Source organism: Solanum verrucosum, unplaced genomic scaffold (genome assembly GCF_900185275.1).
Source record: "Solanum verrucosum unplaced genomic scaffold, falcon-dt-bn FXZP01000306.1, whole genome shotgun sequence".
Lineage (NCBI taxonomy): Eukaryota > Viridiplantae > Streptophyta > Magnoliopsida > Solanales > Solanaceae > Solanum > Solanum verrucosum.
The window spans coordinates 1,883,952-1,905,251 of record NW_026020398.1 but is presented as its reverse complement, the minus strand read 5'-3'; the positions used below and the strand labels follow the sequence as shown (position 1 = coordinate 1,905,251).

Genomic DNA, 21,300 nt, shown 5'->3' with positions numbered 1-21,300 from the left:
TTTTTTCTTCATAAAAGCATAAGATACTCCCTACCAAACAAACAAAGAGAATAATTGTACTATTTTCCGTGCAAATCCTTTCAACTAAATTACCTGTAAAACATAAATTCATTCATTTATATAGAAACAACATGTGAATTGACCAAAATGTCCTTGGTTTTGGTATTATATATTTATTTATTTTACAAATCCCCTCTCATATTAGGAGTGACACCCAGAATACGAGTTGAATTTAATTGAAATTATAATACAAGTATTAAATATCGAGTGGACAAAAAAAAAAGGAAATAAAAAAATTACTCCTCTCTAATTTACTTTATGGGTGTGTTTGGGGTAAGAAGAAAAATATTGTTTTTTAGGTGAATAAGTGATTTTTTTTTCTTTATTTGTGGTAAATAAATAATATTATTATAAATATATTTGTATATAATATGGTCGGGTGGTGGAGATGGGAGCTATGGGGTGAGTGAATATGAGGTGTGTTGGAGTGGCAGTATACATTAATATGAAATGTCAATTGTTGAATTTGTTTTTATTTATTTCTAATAAAGAAAATTCATTTTTTACATTTTTTTAAAACTTATTTTTCTAAGAAAAAAAAAATTTCAAGGATTTTGATCAATTGAATATGATTTAAAAAATAAAATTGAATGCATATTGTGTTTCTTAATTTGGTTGGACAAATTCTTTTAATATGATCTATGAAGAAAAAAAAATCATTTTCAAGGATTTTGATCAATTGAATATGATTTAAAAAAATAAATTGAATGCATATTGTGTTTCTTAATTTGGTTGGACAAATTTTTTTAATATAATCTATGAATGAATTTTGAATTTTATGATCTTAAATGAAGTATATATGTATAATGCATTAAAATGTCATTTAAGTATTGTGATCTTAAGCATCTCAAGTGAATATTGAAAATTAAAATATTATGTATTTTTTAAAAGTGACATTCTTTTACTTTTCTTTTTATGTGGGTGAGTAAATAAGTGATTCTCGATTTTGTTTTTTTGTTTGCTTCGTCTATATTTGATTGTTTTTTTTCTATTTTTCGAATGTATTGCCTCGACTATGTTTCAGAGTAATCTAGACATATTTGTTTTTTCCTTTAACTTTTGGAGTAGGGAAATTATTTAATAAAAATACTATTTAATATTTTTTATCATTCTTGGATTTTTCTCAATTAATATGTGCTTCTAATAAATTATTGAATCGAAGTAATATGTTATATATCTTTTTGCCAATAATAGAAAAGGTTCAATTCCCTTTATACGTAGCGTAACAAGAAAAAAAATTTAACAAAATGTGTAGAAAATGTAACAGATTTTAAAGTTGGATAAGATCTAAGTTTCCTTAACTAGAAAAGAAACACTAGAATGGAATATAAATTAGAATTGTTTGAAAAAAGTAATATTTTATATTTGATGAGTATTAAAAAATATATTAGTTTTCTCTATATGAAATGATAAGATCTATTAAATATAATCAAATCTTAATATAACAATCATTTGTAATTATAATGGCTTGATATTTTTAAAAATCAATTTTTTATATTATATTATATTTTTCTATAATAATATTCTAACAACAACGATATTCATTATAGTGATACATTCTTTGTTAAATTATTTCTATATAACAACTCTACTGAAATATTATGTTTGAATATTGCATAACAATCAAATAGTGAAATATTTATGACAATCCATTAATGCTATGTATATAGTAATTTTCATGTTTATATATACATATAAAAGGAAAACAATTGACTTTAACTAGTGTGCATCATCAGTTGTTATCACAACTTCACGAGAAAAAATTACTCATGTTTTACATTATTTACATTCATATAATCATATTCTTTCTATTTTTTTATTAAATTGATTAACAAATATATTTCTTCTTCTTGGTATACAAAATTATAAAACTATTTTTATGTACTTTATATTTATAGGAAAAATTACCTAATACACATATTACTTTATCATAATCTCTAAAATTTCCTACCATTTAAAAAAAATTCAAAAATCTCCTCTTGGGTATATCACTCTCCTCTCGCTGATACATCCTATCTCCCTTAGATACATCCCTCCCCTCTCTAAATACATCACTCACCTATGTATCCAGATGGCTGCTGATGTATCCGGAAATCCGGTGATGTATCTGGATGTCTTATCCCCTCTCTGATACATCCCTCTCCTCTAGGATACATCCCTCACCTATGTATCCGGATATCCAATGATGTATGCGGAAGTCCAGTGATGTATCCGAAATCCATAAATTTTAAGGATTTTTGTAATTTGAAAAGCTAAGAGTAAATTTTAGGTTTAGCAAACATAAAAATCATATTTGTATGCTATAGCTATAGTTTGTGTAATTGCGCTCCATAGCAAACTTTATGTTTGCCATGTTGCATCAGATTTGTATAAATCATTGGCAGCCTCTCATTTGTATAAATCGTTGGCAACCTCTCATTTGTATAAATCGCTGGCAACCTTTCGTTTATATAAATAGTTGGCAGCCCTTCAATTCAATTTTAATATGTGTTTGTATATCTGCATAAAATTTGAATTTGTATACAATTGAATCGAAATAAAACGTTTGTATATCAAATTTCTCTCTCTCGCTTGCTTTATACAACACAAATTATACATTGTAATTTGTATAATTTGTGTTTGAATCAAAATTGAAAGGATCTTCAATGAACTAGGAGAAGAATTTTGAATCGCAAAATTTTTGAATTTTTTAATCGAAATTGAAAGAATCTTCGATGAACTGGGAAAATTATTTTGAAACTCAAATTTTTTGACAATCTTGAATCAAAATTGAAAGGATCTTCAATGAACTTGAAGATTCACAAAAGAAATCTTTTGTCCAACAACAATTTCATCACTTTTGTATTCTTCATAACTCATCATGATTACCCAAAATTTCGACAAATTTTTTTGAATCAAATCTGAAAGGTTACTTCGCTGAACAGGGGAAAGCAATTTTAAATTTTAAATTTCTTCATCCTTTTAGGATTTGCCTTTATATATCAAAAGTAAGAAGAAACATAAGCGTCATTTATGGGATTTAATTAGATTTTCAATTTTTATTCCCTATTTTAGTGTAACAGATTGATACTTCTTGTATCATAATTAATGTATTCGAATGGTGACTTATGTATCCGAAGATACAAATTTTAAGGAATTATTATAATTTTTAAAAAAATAGGAATAAGATGTAATTTACTCCTTACAGTATGGAATTTATGTAAGTTATACTTAGGGGTGTGCAAAACCGAACCGACCGATAAACCAAACCGAAAAAAGTGTTATTGGTTTATTATTATTGGTTATTGGGATAACGGTTATTTAATGGTTTTACAAAAAAAATTATTGGGTTATCGGTTCGTTATTGATTTTTAATATTGGATTAACCGATAACCCATTAAGAATATAATAATTTACTATTTTAATTTTTAGTTATACATAAATATAATATATTAAAAAAATATTAATATAATTAGTAGTATATTAGACTAAAAATATAAAACCCTACGCAATAATTAACACTACTTAACAATTAACTCTCCTCTCTACTTTTAGTTATTTAACCTATAGGTTTTACTTTTTAGTATTACTTATTTACTTTAGTTAGTTTATAATTGACTAATATTAGCTTTTGCACGATTGTAAATATCTGCAATTTGATTAACGTCAGGAATTCAAATTGTGTGTGTGTGTTTTTTTTTTAAATAACGTAAGAACTTCATTTAGTTACCATAAGCATGGCCTCATTTGCTACTATTTTGACTTTGCTTATGATTTGATTTTATTTGATTCTCTTTATTGCATAAAGGGGACCTCGTTTTATATATATTATGGTGATCGAAAATTAACCAAGTCTTTGTTGTGATGACCAAAATACAACAAGTTGGTCCTTGTTGTCCCGTTTGGAATGATTATTTCGATGTATGCGTATCGCGTCAAATTATTGGATAAGTCATATATTTGTTTTGAAAGCATTTTCTTATTGGTTAAACCGAAAACCGAACCGTTAAAGACCTAAAACCAATAAACCGAAAACCGATAACAAATATCTTATTGGTTTGGTTATCGGTTTAGCATATTTAAAAACCGAAAACCGATAAACCGAACCAATAATACTTATAACCGAACCGAACCGACCGATACACACCCCTAGTTATACTTAATTAATGGCTAGAATTTAATTAACTAAAGTGTAACCTAACCATAGTTAATTTATATAAATAAATGTGTTCTTATCAATTTAAAAACTACCATTTATTTCATCTCTTTTCTCCCTCCTTGCGCCCAAAAAAAATTGTTGTAATTTTTTTTTTTTGACAACAACCAATAGAATGAAAGCAGAGTAAAATATTCAAATTTTTATCAGAGGAATTCAATTTTCTAAATTGGTTTCAGTTCAGAAAATCAATTATCTCAATTGGAATTGGAAGATAGACACTTGGTAGGGGGGAAAAAAGATAGGAAGAGAATTTTATTTAAATACATTTATGGACAAGATATATGTTGCTATAATTATGGGATTACTAAAGTTTTTTCAAGCAAATTAATACACAAAATATTAATTATCTAAATCGTGAATTTTTTTTTGGCCAACCAGACCCAAAAGGTCAGATTTATAAATCAACCAAATATTTACATGAATGTTCAAGTCAAAAGTGCTAAACTCAATTAAAGAAATCATCTAAAAAAAACTAACTAAAACAAAATCAAAAAGAGGAAAACTTGGGGAAAATGGAAAGAAGAGAATGGAGAGGAGCCAAATTAGATAAAAAAATTAAAAAAAAATGAAATTTGTATATTTTAGTATTTCACCAGTTACTTATTTAGTAGAATAAATTTTTTAATTAAATTTCAATATTCAAAATAAAGAATGATTTTTAGCATAAAAGAACTCTTTTAGATTAATTATTATCTTTATTTGGGCTACTTTAGTTGTTTAAAGATATTTCTTATTTGTTACCTTGAATTTCTTAAAGTCGATATCCACAAAGAACATTAGCAAATTTGATCAACATTTTTATCCTATAAAGTACAAACAAAAAATGTTGTCTCAGAGAACATGAGATAAACTAAAAAGCATTCATAAGATAATCATTTTTCAAAACATACATGTAAGGAAACGAAAAAGTAAAAGTAAGTAGGAAACTAAAAGGAAGGTAGAAATAATCTATACTTAAATCCTGATCGGCCATGAAAACCAAAAAGAGAATAAAAAATAGTTGAACCATTCAGAGGATTTACTACACATAGGAACTTCCATCAACTGATCAATGGTTACTTTCGTTGATGTTGCAACAGTATGGTACCAAGAGACCCGTTTCAGCCACTGTTTCACCAATCTGAATAAAACAGTGCGTTCAAGGATTTCTCTCTCACCATCAAACACCAACTCATTTGGAAAGAGTCATATCTCCTTAGGTGTTAATTCCTTCCGGAGATAATCTATTATATTTCCCATGCTCCTTCTAATTTCTTTCTATTCTTATACTCGAAGAGAGGACTTCTTATATACAGGGAGAGTAGTCAGGTGGTGGAGAAGAACGTGACATAAGCGATAAAACTAGATCACGTTTTCTGCATGTCCTCTTTTGGATGATTCTATGGAACATAATCATTGTCATATCACGAGGAAAATAAGAGCTACAATGTACGAATTTGCTATTTTTATTTTTTCTATCAAATATTGCAAAATGTGCATTAAAGCATCAAATTAGTATTCACAAATCAAGTTATCAACTTCTTGAATTAAGTTTTATTATTTTATTTTATTTTAGTTTTAGTTTTAGTTTTCATTTAAGACTTATTTATTTTAATATTTTATTCCACAATATATGCATTATTTTTTAACTATATATTACAATATAAAATATTCAACCACATAAAATGAATTCGATCATTTAAAAAAAAAAAATTTTAACACAATCTCAAAAAGAAGCACTTGAGAAAGTTGATGACATCTACAACAATCACGACTTGTATTATCGGTCGTGATTTGTTGGGAATCCTCACAAGTCACAAGATGGATGAATTCGCATGTTTTCATGTTTTGTGTCACGCCCCGAGCCTACATCTTGGATGTGACCGGCATTCGAGAACCATTGCTAGCCACAAGCGAACCCTTGGCATGGCTCAATACTCAGGGAAAGACTTACTCAACAATATATGAACTCAATTGCAAAGATTTAACTCAACTGTCTCAAATAAATAACTCAGAATATATAAGAATATTCAACTAGCCAGAAATAGGCTACTCAAGTCTTTTAAAACGTTAAACAAAGAAATGGAAAAGACTCCTCAAAACACTATTATCTATCTATGAAACCTCTAAATAACAAATATGGAAGTCGAGACAAGACCCACAAATGGAATCCTTCGGAAGCAAGGAGGCTCACCAAACCTAACTCGAACTGCAAGTGGTATCAACGAAGTGCCTGTTGATGACCCTGGTTACTTGTATCTGCATCATGAAATATGCAGGTCAAATGGCATTAGTACATGGAATGTACAAGCATGCAAGGGGAACTCTAAAGCACAGACATAAGCTTGAACTAATAAAAAGGAAAAAACATGCTCACCTCATCTCAACTCAACTCAAAGATAGTCAAGGATACTCAAACTCAGAAGTACTCAACTCAGTTCAATATAAAAGCAACAATAAATATGCATTATAAAGAAAGCTTTTAAAATAGTAGATAATAACTCAATGTATTTAAAAATACAATAATAACTCTTTTACTTTTATTTGGGAGATTTTCTAACTGACAACCATCACTATGAGCTATGTGATGATACAACGTCTCGCCCACGTTGTCAGAACTGTCATATACCTTGCCGGAGTATAAGACATCCTCAACTAAATGAATCCACTAAGCTATGCTAAAAAATCAATAAAGAATCATCTAAAAAATATGACCCTTTCTGCCTACATATTTATGAGGACTTTGAGTTGTCTGAACTTGTCCCCATATCGGTGCTCAATACTACTTCAAATAATATAACTCATGTTCATATGCTTAAAAACATTTTCTCATCCTCAAACTTTGATATTATTACTCAAAAGGGTTCTCTTAAAAAGATAGTACTCAAAACTCCTCATGAACTCATTTGGAAATTGATGTTTCCTCTCATTTTAAATGTAAAACAATTGCTCTTAGGAATACTTAGTTCTCATATATTTATTTTGAAAATGAAACTCAACTCTCCTCATCCTCATCCTCATACTCAAGTACTCAAGTCTTAAAACAAGTTTTAAAAGTTTGTAAAAGACTTCTCAAAATAACTCAAAAGACTCTCTCAAACTCGACTCTTTATCTTTTATTGAATTTGAATTATGAATTTAATAGCTACGATTCATGATATGAAGGACCTCGTGATGATTAAATGTAGTTTAGATAGTTAGGATTAAGAAAGGAATGAAAGCTCAACTCGAAGGGACAAGTACGAATCGATGAACGAAGAAGAAGGTGGCCTGACGCTCTGGGTGCAGGGGTAGCGCAACGCGCCAGGCCTCCAACTACTGGGGTCGATTCTGCCGCCCCACGCCAGCCCTCCTGGCGCATCTGGGGCGCGGCCCCCCAGCCCCTTTCCAGAACGATCTAACAAATTTTCTTCTTGTTTTCTGACCCTAATTTGCCTAAAATCGATTATTTTCCTCAAATTTTTCCTTAGATTCAATTACTCAATACAAGTACACGAGAATCTACTCACTTTTCCTCAACAATTAACAACCCTCAAAAATCGAAATCCTCACCTCAAGAATTCATCAACTCCATAAACAAGCATGAAGAATAAAACCTCAAGAACACCCATCAAGAATTCAAATCATTCAACCTCAAGAACGAAATTACGGATGGAATTCACATGATTGGCGTGTGGGTGAACGAACCCAACACTATGAAAACTTATATACCTTAATTAGGCAAAACAAATCCTCGATTCGCAAGAAAATGTCATCTCTAAGAGAAGAGGAGATAAACTCAAAAGCATTGATCATAAGATAATCATTTTTCAAAACGTACATAGTTTTGTCTTAGGGAAGATGATACTAATACTGATGGGGATTACATTTAGAAAGAAACTAGAAATTCAAGATTCTAGACCAAGTCCATATATAAGATGGATTGGTATTTGTAGCATAATCTATTTGGATGGATCCTTCAACTCTGGGAAAATTGCATCAATATAAACATGATACATGGGATCACCATGCCAGAGCCTAGTAATGAAAAAAGGAGATGTAGTATTCCTATGCATTTCTTCTATAAGCCAAATGTTTGCTTCAGCTTTGGCTGGATCGATGAGTGTATCCAATGGAACGTCTTCATCATTGGCCACAACCCTCAAATAATCCCACTGCTTCATTGACAGGTTGGTCAGGTAGTGCAATGGTTGCCCATATAACTCCTTCATTGATGCAGCCAACCCTATCCAGGAGTTACAAGGAATCATAGAGGACTTCCTTGTGGGGAGGGGAACCATCTGCATGTACTCTTGGTACATTCTTGCTTTTCTGAGTATAACATCTGCATTATAAAGCCCACATGTAAGGAAACGAAAAAGTAAAAGTAAGTAGGAAACTAAAAGGAAGGTAGAAATAATCTATACTTAAATCCTGATCGGCCATGGAAAACAAAAAGAGAATAAAAAACAGTTGAACCATTCAGAGAAGCTTTGCTCCTTCTTATTTCTTTCTATTCTTACACTCAAAGAGAGGACTTCTTATATATAGGGAGAGTAGTCAGGTGGTGGAGAATAACGTGACATAAGCGATAAAACTAGATCACGTTTTCTATATGTCCTCTTTTGGATGATTCTATAGAACATAATCATTGTCATATCACGAGGAAAATAAGAGATACAGTGTACGAATTTGCTATTTTTATTTTTTTCGATCAAATATTATAAAATGTGTGTTAAAGCATCAAATAAGTATTCTCAAATCAAGTTATCAACTTCTTGAATTAAAGTTTTATTATTTTATTTTTTAAAGTTTTAGTTTTCATTTAAAACTTATTTATTTTACGGAGAAGGGCCTAAAATACCCTTAAACTATTGGAATTGGTACAAAAATACCCTTCGTTAACCTATTGACCACGAAATGATACTTGGATAGTATTTTATAAGCTTAAATTATTTGTTACTAATATAATTAATGATAATAACATTATTACCTGAAACTAAAAGCTTTATGTTTATAATTATACTCTACAATAAATAACAAGTTAAGTGTAGAAAAAAATAAAAATATATGTGTTTTATTAAAATTCTACTTTAAACTTTTGAACTAGACGGAAAAATAACAATAAAGTGGACGGATAATATTAAGAAGATTGAGAGAGATAAATCTTTATCAAAATTAGAGCGTAGGGAAGATATGTATTTTCACAAGTTAGTCCAAAATGGAAAAAATTATAATACGAGATAATTATTCAAAATATTATCCGTATAAAATATAATTAATTTTTTTAAATTATTTGGTGGAATAAAATTTCCTTGACTATATGACCAAATGTTCTTAATCCCGCCTTTCTTTTTGAAAACTGAAACAATCATAATCTTTTTATTCTTAGGTGGCCAATTGGTCTGGTGGTACCCTTGTACTTGTATATGTTTGTATTGTGAACCCTTCTACTTACCATTTTGTCATTTGAACCCTTGAACCCATCCAAACCCAATATTTTAAACACTTTTTTTTATGTGGCATCCTATGTGTAAAGACTCCACATGGAGCGTGTGATACACACAAAGTAAGAGCGTGAGACGCCTTAAAAAGGCACTAACGATCAGATTTTGACCTTTAAAGGCCATCTCTTCTTCTTTATTTTCACTCAACACCATTGTTGGACAAATTTGAGTTTTTTCCTCCTCTTTTTTTCGATTTTGTCTCTTCAAATTTTTTCTCTTTTATTTTTGGCGCCTTTATTTTTTCCTTCGATCTACTCATCTTTTTTTTTTGTGTGATTCTATTGTATTTTTGTTGGTCTTCACGATGACGGTTCGATGTTGCTACTGTGGAATATATGCTCAACTAAAGACATCAAGACCACCAACTAATCCTGGAAGAATGTTTTGGGGTTGCCAAAAATATTCATCCGGTAATGGGTATGGATTCTTCCGATGGGCTGATGCAAGTGATACAACATGCCAAGAACAATACAACATTAAGAATCCATCAACGAGTTCACGGCAAGGAAGACAAGCAAGATATAGAAGACAAGGAAGGCAAAGAAGGCAAGGAAGACAAGGATCAAACACTAGTATTGATATCACTGTTATTGTGATTGTTGTTATTTGGTTTCTAGCCGTTATTTTTAAGATATATTGATTTGTACTAGGTGTTATTTGATAATGAAATGGATTGTATTTGCTTCAGAAATCTGAATGCAACTTTATTCAAACACAAATTCATACACAAAAACCAAGTCTTCCCAATAGCAACTTAACACAAATTCATATATGCGCCATTCATATACAAAAACAAAGTCTTCCTAATAGCAGAACCAAAACAGTTGGGATCAAGTCATTAATCAAATTAAAGTTAGTTGGGATCAAGCCATTAAGCTAAATCAAGTGAAATCTAATGTGTGCCTTGAGTGTTTAGTGTGCCTTGAGTGTTTTGAGTGCTTCTGTAACTCTCCTCTCGTAGCTGCCTTTGAGTAATTGCAGCTCTTCCCTTCCACCTTAGTCCATTGGGTTTGTAACCAAGATCAATATTGGTAGGAGTTGAACTAGACAATGTAGCACTATGTAATACCCTATCAGTATTTTCAGACTGAGAGAACAACAAAAATCTTAACTTAAAGATGAACTAATATCAATTAAAGCAATTTAATGCGTTTAAATGATAAAATACATACCCTCTCAGTTACACTGCCACCTGATCCAAATAAGAGACCATAACTAGCTGTCTTTGTTTTTTTTTGTCTTGGTTTCTTATATGCAAGAGTTGCACCACCTCTCAAAGTTGTGCTAGTCTTTCTTTTTTGGCCAGCTGCACTAGAAATTGATTGTTGAGTACTTAATTGTCTCACATCACTTGATGTAGTACTGGTAGGCCTTCCACCAGATGCCAAGGTAGTTACAGGCCTCACACCACTTGATGAAGCATTTGTAGGCCTTCTAGCACTAATTAGACTTGCACTTGGAGTGCAACTTGCACTTGGATCTGCACTTGGAGTTCAACCTACACTTGGATCTGCATTTACACTTGACTGGCTTCCAGCAGTTGCAGCACTTGTTCCAGCAGCAACATTTTTCTACAAACATATATTAAAGTCAAAAGTACAACAAGCATAAAATTCAGTAACAAAGTGACATTAAAGCACAACTTACCAGAGTTGGATATCCTTTCTTGTTATGTCCAAAAGTCTTACACACAGAACATTTTATTTTTCTTCCCTTCCTTGTAGCCTTTCCAAACTTCTTCTTATCCAGCTCATCACTATCTTTTCTCCTGTTTTTTCCTGGTCTTCCTGGCATGGCTGTAATTTCAGGTGGTTCAATAGCTGGTCTATCACTTTTTGGTCATATCTTCATATTTGTCATAGGTTGAATAAACCTATTATATGTTTTCATGTATGTTTCCTTCTTATACCAGTGATCAACAAATGTATCAACAACCCAATCCTTATAATGAATTGCTGAAAGTGCATGGCCACAAGGAATTCCCTTTAATTGTCATGAACTACAACTATATACCTTCTTTTTTAGGTCAACAACATGTTTATATGGTGGATCATAGATCTCAAAGCCAAAAACACCATTAAACTTTACCTCATAATTATCTGCAATATCAGCATTTTTTCTAAGAGTATCCATAGCCATTGGTGATATATCAGTAATCCATTTTTCTAAAAATTATCTCATTTGATTCATTATTTCCATAACTTTGACTCTTATTTCCTCTAGCATAGTGATTATTGATTTGAACCTAGCACCTAAAATCCAACTGTTGAAAGTCTCACACATGTTGTTCCCAACCACATCACACTTGCTATGTTCTTTAAAATATGCCCTACACCATGCTTCTTTGTTATACTTTAACAAAGTTTTCACAATGCCTACTCCTAACTCACTCAAGTCATCAAGTTTGGACTATAAAAGTACCACAAATGATTCCCTAGCAACCTGGCAGAATTTTCTTCTCCTTTCTTCACCCCTCTAGTCTTTCTTCTAGTTTGCCCATATATGCCTAGCACACCATCTAATTTCAGCATTTGGCAATACATCAATAAGTGCAAGATGAAGACGTTGTCAAACACAGAATATTTGACATACAACAATGTTAAATATCAATTACTCCAAAAATGAAAAAATAAATTTAACAAATAATATAGTAATACCTTCTGCATATCAAACATCACTGTTAGTCCTTCACCTTCTATAAGCTCCAAATCATGTTTGATGCACTTGAGAAACTAAGACCATGTGTCCTTGGTTTCTTTATCAACTACTGCCCATGCTATAGGGTACATCTGATTATTTCCATCTTTGGAAATGCAAGATAACAGTTCACCTTTACATACACTTTTAAGAAATGCACCATCTAAATCAATAATCCTTCTACACCTTTCTTTACATCCACTTTTTAAGGAACCAAGACAAATATAGATGCTCATAAACACCTTTTTTCCTGGAGTTGTGTTCTTGGATGTCCTAATAGATACAGTAGTTCTAGGATTTGTGGTCTTTAATTGCTCAGCATAATCATACAACTTAGCAAACTCATCTCTAAAATCTCCCATATGTTCATTCATAACTCTCAGTTTTGCCTTTCTACAACTTGTCTTACTAACATACAAATCATACTGCTTTTGTATCAAAGATTGAATCTGATGTAGTTTTATGGTAGGCTGGCTCATAATTCTCTCCTTGTAATGTTTACTAATCCAAATGGGGGTACACAGTTTGTTTCTTTGTTCTTTTAAAACACTTATTGACAGGAAAATATGTTTTAACACTGAAGTTTTCGGTGTTACCATCAATACTTCCAAAAATATGCCAAGGACAACCCTTTTTATTACACTTTGCCTTTATCATTTCCTTCTCATTAGGTTTCAATTTAATATTAACACCCTTCTGAATAGAGTAAGTTTGCAGTGCCTCCCCGAACTCAATGTGATTCAAAAATACCATATACATTTGAAATAAAACCTTTTTAACTGTTGGATCAAAGTAGATCTTTGTACTTTCCTTCCTAGGTGCTGGATTTACCACTTCATCATTCTCAACAGGATCCCCTTCATCTTCATTAATGTCACTACCAGGATCTGAGCTATCAAAATAAGGGTCATCACCACCCAAATTGCCTTCAAATGTCCCCCTCATCTCCTTATAAATGTTTTCAAAACTAGTATTTATACCTACAGGACCAGATGGTATCTCATCTAGATTTACTCTATCAGTCTTCTCTTTAACTTGTTCTTGAATATTAGACTGCCTAGCTTGAAGTAGCTCCTCATCCAAATCACTCAAATCATCAATATTTTCAGCAACATCATAGAGTGAATCAGAATCAGAATGTTCTTCAACTCTAGGGGCAGGGGCTTGTTCTTCAACTAAAGGGGACTGCTCTTCAACTAAATGGGACTGATTTTGGTTTAAATCCCTACTTTTATTTTCATCAAATGGTTGAGATGAAGACACATCAGCCCTATCTATTTGTGGGGAAGATGACAAATCAGCCCTATTTTTGTGTGAGGAGGAGAACACATCAGCATTATTTTGTTGTGGAGATGATGACACATCAGCATTAGTGCTAGGCAATACAAATATCTCCTCAATAACTAAAGGTATACTAATGGGATGTACAACATATACATTAACAAAATCAGCACCCTTCAAACTATTAAGAAAGTTTAAAACATCAGAATCAGTATTTAACATGTAAAAAGTACCCTTCTTGTTGACTCTACATCCAAAAGTCTCAACATTTTCAACACTCAATTCCAATGTTATTTTATGAAACAACATAATATGCAACTCATCTACATCTATATTAATCTTTTCAACACTAGTGATTCCATTGGCATACCTTAAAGTAGGATCAGATACAAAACAGCCCCCATAGTGAAATTGAAGTGTCATTATAGTTAAAGTCATTACCTTACGATGCCTGTAAAGTAAAAAAAAACAACTACAGTTAAACCATAAACTTACCATGACTGTAACACAAAAAGCCCTAATTTTTTTAAGGAAATAATGAATTGTTGTAACAGTGGACCACTAACACTATCAATACCCAAGACAATTGACCAGAAATAAAATATTAATTTTACTCGAAATTGGGATTTTACGAATAAACCCTAGAATCTACTCGAATTCACGAAATATGCCATTGAAGTCACTCGAAGTCGTACATCAACTAAGAAAGCATATTACACGAACATTACACCCAAACCAAAGTAAAATCCCCAAAAAAATTCAGAAAATCGAATGACAATCGACCCTAAAATCAAACAGATACGCACAAGAAAATGAAAAAAATCAGAACTAACGCAAAAGGCAAGAACTTACAACAAAAATCGGAGTGGAACTGAGCTTCAACTGAGCAAAGGTTTGAAAAATCACAGACGAACATGTACGTGTTAGAGGAGAAGTGCAAAAGTCGAAGGTTTGGAAAATTTCGCCGGGTTTGACTATTCTTAGTTTGAGTCATTTGCCACGTGGAATATAATATCATACATGGATTAATTTTTTTTTTCTTTTTGGCCAATGTGTACGTGTTTGTGCAACACGCACCATACCACAACCAAAAAAGTGTTTAAAATGTTGGGTTTGGATGGGTTCAAGGGTCCATAATACAATCTTATACAAGTATAGGGGTCCACCAGACCATTTGGCCTTCTTAGATCATGTTTTAATCGTATAAGACTTGAATTTGGTTGATCAATTTCAACTTTTGTAATATTTCTTTGCGATGAAAATAAATGAGCTATGAAACAGGAACAAAATAAAATTCCCAGTTAATTCCTTAAAGGCTCAAAATATAATCCCTCAATCTTGCACCTTAATTCAAAACCTAACAAACTTGCTTAATCCCACAATCTTGGACCTTAATTCGAAACCCAATAACTCCTCACTTGATCAAAGAATTAACAATTTATGAAAGAATTAGGAAGAATCTAACTTCCACAAACTTTTACTTTTTATTCTTTAATGTTTACCTAATGTTTTATAGTAGTGGTCATGAATATATAAATAGGTGAAAAGGAAATCACAACTACCGGTTAATATTGAATTTGCTGTGGATTTTCCGGGAAACATGGAAGGACAACAATGAATTTTTCATATAAAATATGTTTAATAAGTGATTCAATTACTAGTGTAAAAAAAAATGGTAATTTATTGTAAAATGAAGAGGAGATACAATATTTATGACTTTTTTAAAAGAATGTGACGCTTTTGAGCATCTCAACAATTACATTTCTCACAAAACAATTGTTAACTTTGTTAGTCTATAAATACATATGTCAGATAAATAAATAAATTACAATTAGTGTTGTAACTAGCGGTGTTCATAGAAAACTGAAAAATTGAATTAAACTAAAGAATCAAAAATCAAATTGATAAAAAAAAATGATGATTATTTTTATTAGATTTGATATTAATTTTTTAATTTTATGACCTACCCAAATAACTTTTCAAAGAAAATAGCATTGTATCAAGAGCAATTATTGATCTCTAGTCAAACATGCACCCTTCTTCATGATAGGGTCAATAACATGTAATTTAGTAAATAGTGTTAGATTATAAATATTTTACTCATTTACTCGGTAGTACTTGTGTAACTTTTCCAAACGATAAGAAAAATGACATCCATCTACCTAATGTTTTGCGTCCACTTATGCGTACTTCAACTATTTCATAAATTACTTGTCATCTCATATTTGTACACGTGGTCAAACACTCGCGCATCTCAACTATTTTATAGTCTACTCTCTATCTTCTATTGGCACGAATAGCGATAACTTTGTCCTTCAAAAGCTTAAACAGTTGGAAGAAGCTAACTAGTGTTTGTTGTGTCTCCAAGAGTTTCACTAAAATCTCTCTTTTTAATCTCTTCCTTTAATATTGCAATCACCCCTAAATTATTACCTTTTCATGACTCATTATCCATTGTATCATTTACCTAATCAAAACTATCAATCTCTTTGTAGTAAAACACACATTGATGCTACATTGACCCACACATGTCTATTGTCAATTAGAAACAAACATTTGGCCAACACTACATCAAGGTGTATTTTAATACAAGAGGAGTGATGGTTTAAGCATGTAAAGGAAAAAATGGATAGTTCGAATATGAAACTCACGGAAACATGATAGTTAGGTGTATTTTTAACCACTAATCATCAGAAGAGTTGTACATTATCATCACTCAAAGGAACCAAATGGCTGCAATTAGGTGATAGATATCAAAATCATAGTAGCAATTTGCACACTATAAAGTGAACTCCTGCAACATAAATGTTCATTGAATAGTTTATAAGATGCCAGAGTAACAAAAGGTTTTTTAAAATTAATAAAATAGCAACAGTAATGAAGGTTTTGTACAGTCAATTTATACGAGGATCTCCGCCGATAAACTACAATACTACAACTAGTACGTTGACCGTACCATGTCTAAAGCATAGTATACGGCAACAAGAGGGGGCACTTGAGTATGCATAAGTGACATCACGGTATGAGCTACAAGGATGATGCCAACCGGAAAGCATGTATACTGCAAGGCCCCTGGAAAAACTGAGGATATCCGTCTCCAAAATAAATGGAGCAAAACCTCGAAACAAAAGAGACTAATTGCTCAAACAATTATCCCTTTGTCCTCATTATGGTAATGCTGCCTTTTCCTCCTTCTGTTGGAATTGTGGTCTTTCCAACGACAGGCTTACCAGAGAAAGCAGACTTTGGGTATGCAACTGAGGGATCTTCAATATTCTGTGGTGTCTTCAATTTTGGGGTGCGTATCCGCTGGTTTATGTCTTTCAGAGTCACATCTCCTTGGGCACCACACGGTTTAACAAAAGAAAATGGATAGACAACAGAGGATGCAGCTTTTGTAGGAGCCCGCATATATGATTTCCTACCTAGTGAGGGTGAAGAAGTGAAACAAGTTTAGCTAACATATGAGACAAGGCTCAGCGAGTTCTCTACGGTGGTGTCTAATACTGAGGCAATATTCTGTAGTGAAATATCATCCATGACAAAACAGGAAGAAAAATACCTTTGAAAACAACATTTTTACGAGTCTGTACAGGGAGCTCTTGAACCACATTAGATTCACATTCAGGTGGGGTGTTGCAAATCTCTGCATAGAGAAACAGAAGGTTGAGGAAGAGATAGAGATGATAATGAGCACCTCGTGGCACAAATCGAAAAGAAAAAAAAGCTACTAAACTCTAGCAAAGATGTGTCACTAATGACTAACCTGAAACATCAAGCTGAATATCAGAGGCAGCACTGTTTCCAAAAAATATTTTGTCAGATTGAAGTGATTTTCTTAATACTTTCCGGAAAAGATAGAAGTTCTTAGGCAAAAGCTTAAAACATACATATCCTCAGGGCTCACATGCATCTGGGAATCGTTTAAACAACTAGCAACCCATCCTTCAGATGACTGATCCAGCCCCTCATTACCAGATGAAGATATGTCCTCTGAAAAAAAAATCATTTTATGTGAGCTTATAGAAGCAATTGGTTGGTATCCGTTGAAGAGCAGAAATGAACAGGGAACAAACCTGAAAATACTGAAACCCACTGTGACATTTCAGAGATGAATTCATCAACAGAAGTGTCGGTCTCCTAAAACATGGAACAAATACAAAGATCATTTATTTTTTAAAAAGGTGCAGGATTTGGAATGACAGAAGTCCCAAATCAATCAGCTTGTTCAAATTTATTACAAATTTTACAAGGACTTTAAATTGGAGGCATCTTAAGTAACAAATCAGGCACTGTAATAAATTGAGCAATCAACAAACAGTCGAGGATACTAGTTCTAAAATCTGTTGTTTCATAACATGAATTGATAGGACAAACCTACAGTTAGAAATAAAGACTCGAATATGCTCTGAGTGAACCCCAAAAGGGGTTATAACCAGAATAGTTCTACGATATAACACGAGAGACCAAGACAAATAAGAATATATCAAGTGGCGCAACCCAAAGATGTGACAGTACATGGGAGCGTACCTGCGAATTTAAAAATGACGATGATAGTTCCTCATTGCTAAGTGGTGCATCTGCTGCTTCTGTTTCAAACTGAAGCATTCTGCGCCTTTTCACTTGTGAGGATGACTCATTGTATCTCTGGGTTTCCTTGTCATTGTTTTCTGTAAGTACTAAAGTGAGATACGGAAAATATTATAACTATAAATAAAGATATAGCAACAACGTCATAAAGCACCCAAATTCAAGTGGATATACAGGCACTTAAAGTATCCTCTGGCCAGAAATATTTTATGTAAATGCCTTTATGAAAAGCGGATCAAAATTACTTGTCATTGTTATCTCTCAATTTCAGTTTTCAACACCATAAATAGTGCACTAGAAACTCTTGATTAAGGCATAAATAGGCAATAGTTTGCTTAAGAGTTGAGGCACAAGGTGCCTTGTCACCTATGTAGCTTGGACTCGGGTGCGGCACCAAAAGTGAAGAGTCCAAGCAACTTAGCTTGTCACTTACTCCTGTGATAGTAATCTTTTTAGCAAATACAACTTAACAGACCAATTCAAATAAAGATTAGCCAAGAAGCCATCACATTATGCACTCCCAAAAATACATAAACCCAAGTCTAATATGGAACAAACTATATGCAGGGGCATGTTCATCCCGTAAGCAACATTGATTCAAGTAACACAAACATCTAATATAACCTGGTTTTAGATAGGCAAATGCAGGTTAATTGATATGATTCTGGAGTGAAGAATATAAGTTTGGCCAAATCATAACGAAACAAGCATAGTTCATGAAAGCGGAAGTAAAATGCTGAATAGAACTGCAAAAGAGAAGCTGCAAGTACTTTATGAGAGTTGAGAATGCAGTATCGTCTTACCGTAGCTGCTACCATGGTAAGTCAACTCTCCACAAGACTTGACTGGAGTTCTTTCATCATCAAACATAAAGGAAATATCTTCACCTTTGCTCAACAAGCAATCAGATATATCTATTCACATGGCCAAACACATTTATCATCAGTAAGTTGGACATGGTATTATTCCTTACAGATCAGAACAAGGAAAACGGATCTTACCAACATCGGGATCATCTCCAAGAGAGTAACTGTCACGCCATTTCCACATGTCACTGTATACAGCCAAACACGGAATCTATTCAGTGCATTCATTTCTAGGAAATAACATAAACCAAAGTAACCTCACAAATGTTGGAAAATCCACTAGGGAAATGCCACATTGTACTCATTAATTAGCTAAACGGTTTAATGATAGCAAAGAAGAACCCATCTTCTATCGGTATTCACAAAAATGCACAAACCAGTGTCACCGAGAAATGGCCTTAATGAATTTCGGAAATGAACCAGTAAATAATTCGCAAAGAAAATAGAGCAAAAGTATTTTGAACCAAAGGTCTAATAGGAAACAACCTCTCTACGTACATCCTACCCTTCCCATACCTCACTCGTGGGATTATACTAGCTACATTGGTGTTATTGTATCAAGCAAAAGTAGCACTACAACATCAGATCTACTGATCAGTATCGCAATCTAAACAAGTAAAACCAATTCTAGAAAGACAATAAAAGCAACAACATCACATACACCTATAGAAACTAGTACACAAACAATTGGGCACAGGATCAACATGATGTACTTCACTAGAAAGAACTTCTAAAACAATTATTAAGCACTCAAAATGAATGTCCTGTCACTCAAAATACTGAGAAATGTATCCATACAACCATCCATCTACAGTAAAAAATCAGGAAAAAATAAACAGATTGTAAAAAACATATAAACCAAAATGAAACAAATTCCCCCAAACTGATTCATCACTCTCAGTTAGACCAAGAAAAGCAAAACCCATCTCCCATTTGACCATTTCTGTCCTAAAAAATCAAACCCCACCAAACCCTACCAAAATGGATGCACAAAAATCCTAATCAACCACCAAAAAGCCCATAAAACAGCAAAAACAGTTCAAGAACAAACCAACCCATGAGAAAACAAGTAAAAAGGAATCACCTTTCAGGATTGAAATTCATTTTCTCAGATAAGGGGTATGTTAGTTTGAACAGATACTGAATGTTTTCTGCGACACAGAGAAGAAAAATGAAAAAAAGGGGCAGCAGAAAATAGTTTGACTGGTCGAAATCTCTCTTTCTTTTTGTACTTTAAGACCAAAAAGAATAGCCGTTAAATACAGATCATACTGTAATAAAATAAAGTTGTCTTCTTTCTTCTTCTTTATATGCACTAACCATGGAAACTAGCAATAAAAACACTAGCAGTTTTGGCAGAACATTAAAAAGGAAAAAACAAAAAACAAAAAACAAAAAACAAAAAACAAAAAACAAAAAAAAAGGAAAAGAAAATGCTTTGACTACGTGTAAAAGAAACCGGATATTAGTGGGTGGTGTGTGGAGGGTACAGATATCGGGTCGGGTCGGGTCGGAAATGAGAATTGATGGGCCTGAAAAAGTCTGTGATATATGTCAGTTTCATAACCCAAACAAAAAACAATCATAGACGTAAGCTCGTGCATTTTATCCTTCAAATAGATTGGTTTAAATTTTTTCATTTTTAATAATCCAATCTATACTAACGAGTCATAAATTAAACGAAATGTTATGATATGAAATATAAATATATATCTCACAAAAAAAATTGTTATGAGAGTTAAGAAACAGGCATAATATAGGGATAAAGGTGCAAATGAACCAACCATAATAGGTATAATGATAAGACTAAGAATAATAATTTCTAATAAACAATCTCAAGTTTTTTTAGTTTTTTCTTAAACTTCTTATTCGATGTTCAATACATGTATTGAAGTCTGATTAAATTTGAATTCATGTCGAGAACAAATTCAATTTTTTATTTGATGTCCGATACTTATATACACATCTAACTAATTTGAATTCAATCCGCTTAGTACTTCTATTGTATGACTTCTTTTTGGTCAAAGTAGTGTGAATCTATTTTTTACAGTTACCATGAATATCTTATATTTATTATTAAGGAAAAGTATATAAAAATATTTGATGATAAATATGATGGTATTAAGTAAGTATTTTGTTTTGT

General features: G+C 32.3%; 3 protein-coding genes across 3 annotated transcripts; 1 reads left to right on the top strand and 2 right to left on the bottom strand.

Annotated features, from left to right (window-relative positions):
* Positions 1-8,178: 8,178 nt before the first annotated feature.
* On the bottom strand, positions 8,179-8,698 carry LOC125839546 (protein RDM1-like). Its single transcript, XM_049518534.1, has 2 exons — positions 8,644-8,698; positions 8,179-8,561 (listed from the first exon to the last, which is right to left on the bottom strand). The coding sequence occupies exons 1-2, from the start codon at positions 8,696-8,698 to the stop codon at positions 8,179-8,181; spliced, it is 438 nt and encodes a 145-aa protein (XP_049374491.1).
* A 1,329-nt stretch (positions 8,699-10,027) lies between these two features.
* LOC125839439 (uncharacterized) lies at positions 10,028-10,363 on the top strand. Its single transcript, XM_049518413.1, has one exon. It carries the CDS (start codon positions 10,028-10,030, stop codon positions 10,361-10,363), a length of 336 nt encoding a protein of 111 aa, XP_049374370.1.
* A 6,175-nt stretch (positions 10,364-16,538) lies between these two features.
* Positions 16,539-20,522, bottom strand: LOC125839534 (protein XRI1-like). The gene is made up of 9 exons (XM_049518521.1): positions 20,242-20,522; positions 19,293-19,345; positions 19,095-19,205; positions 18,232-18,371; positions 17,778-17,841; positions 17,592-17,694; positions 17,468-17,499; positions 17,264-17,347; positions 16,539-17,126 (listed from the first exon to the last, which is right to left on the bottom strand). The coding sequence occupies exons 1-9, from the start codon at positions 20,259-20,261 to the stop codon at positions 16,852-16,854; spliced, it is 882 nt and encodes a 293-aa protein (XP_049374478.1). The 5' UTR covers positions 20,262-20,522; the 3' UTR covers positions 16,539-16,851.
* Positions 20,523-21,300: the final 778 nt, after the last annotated feature.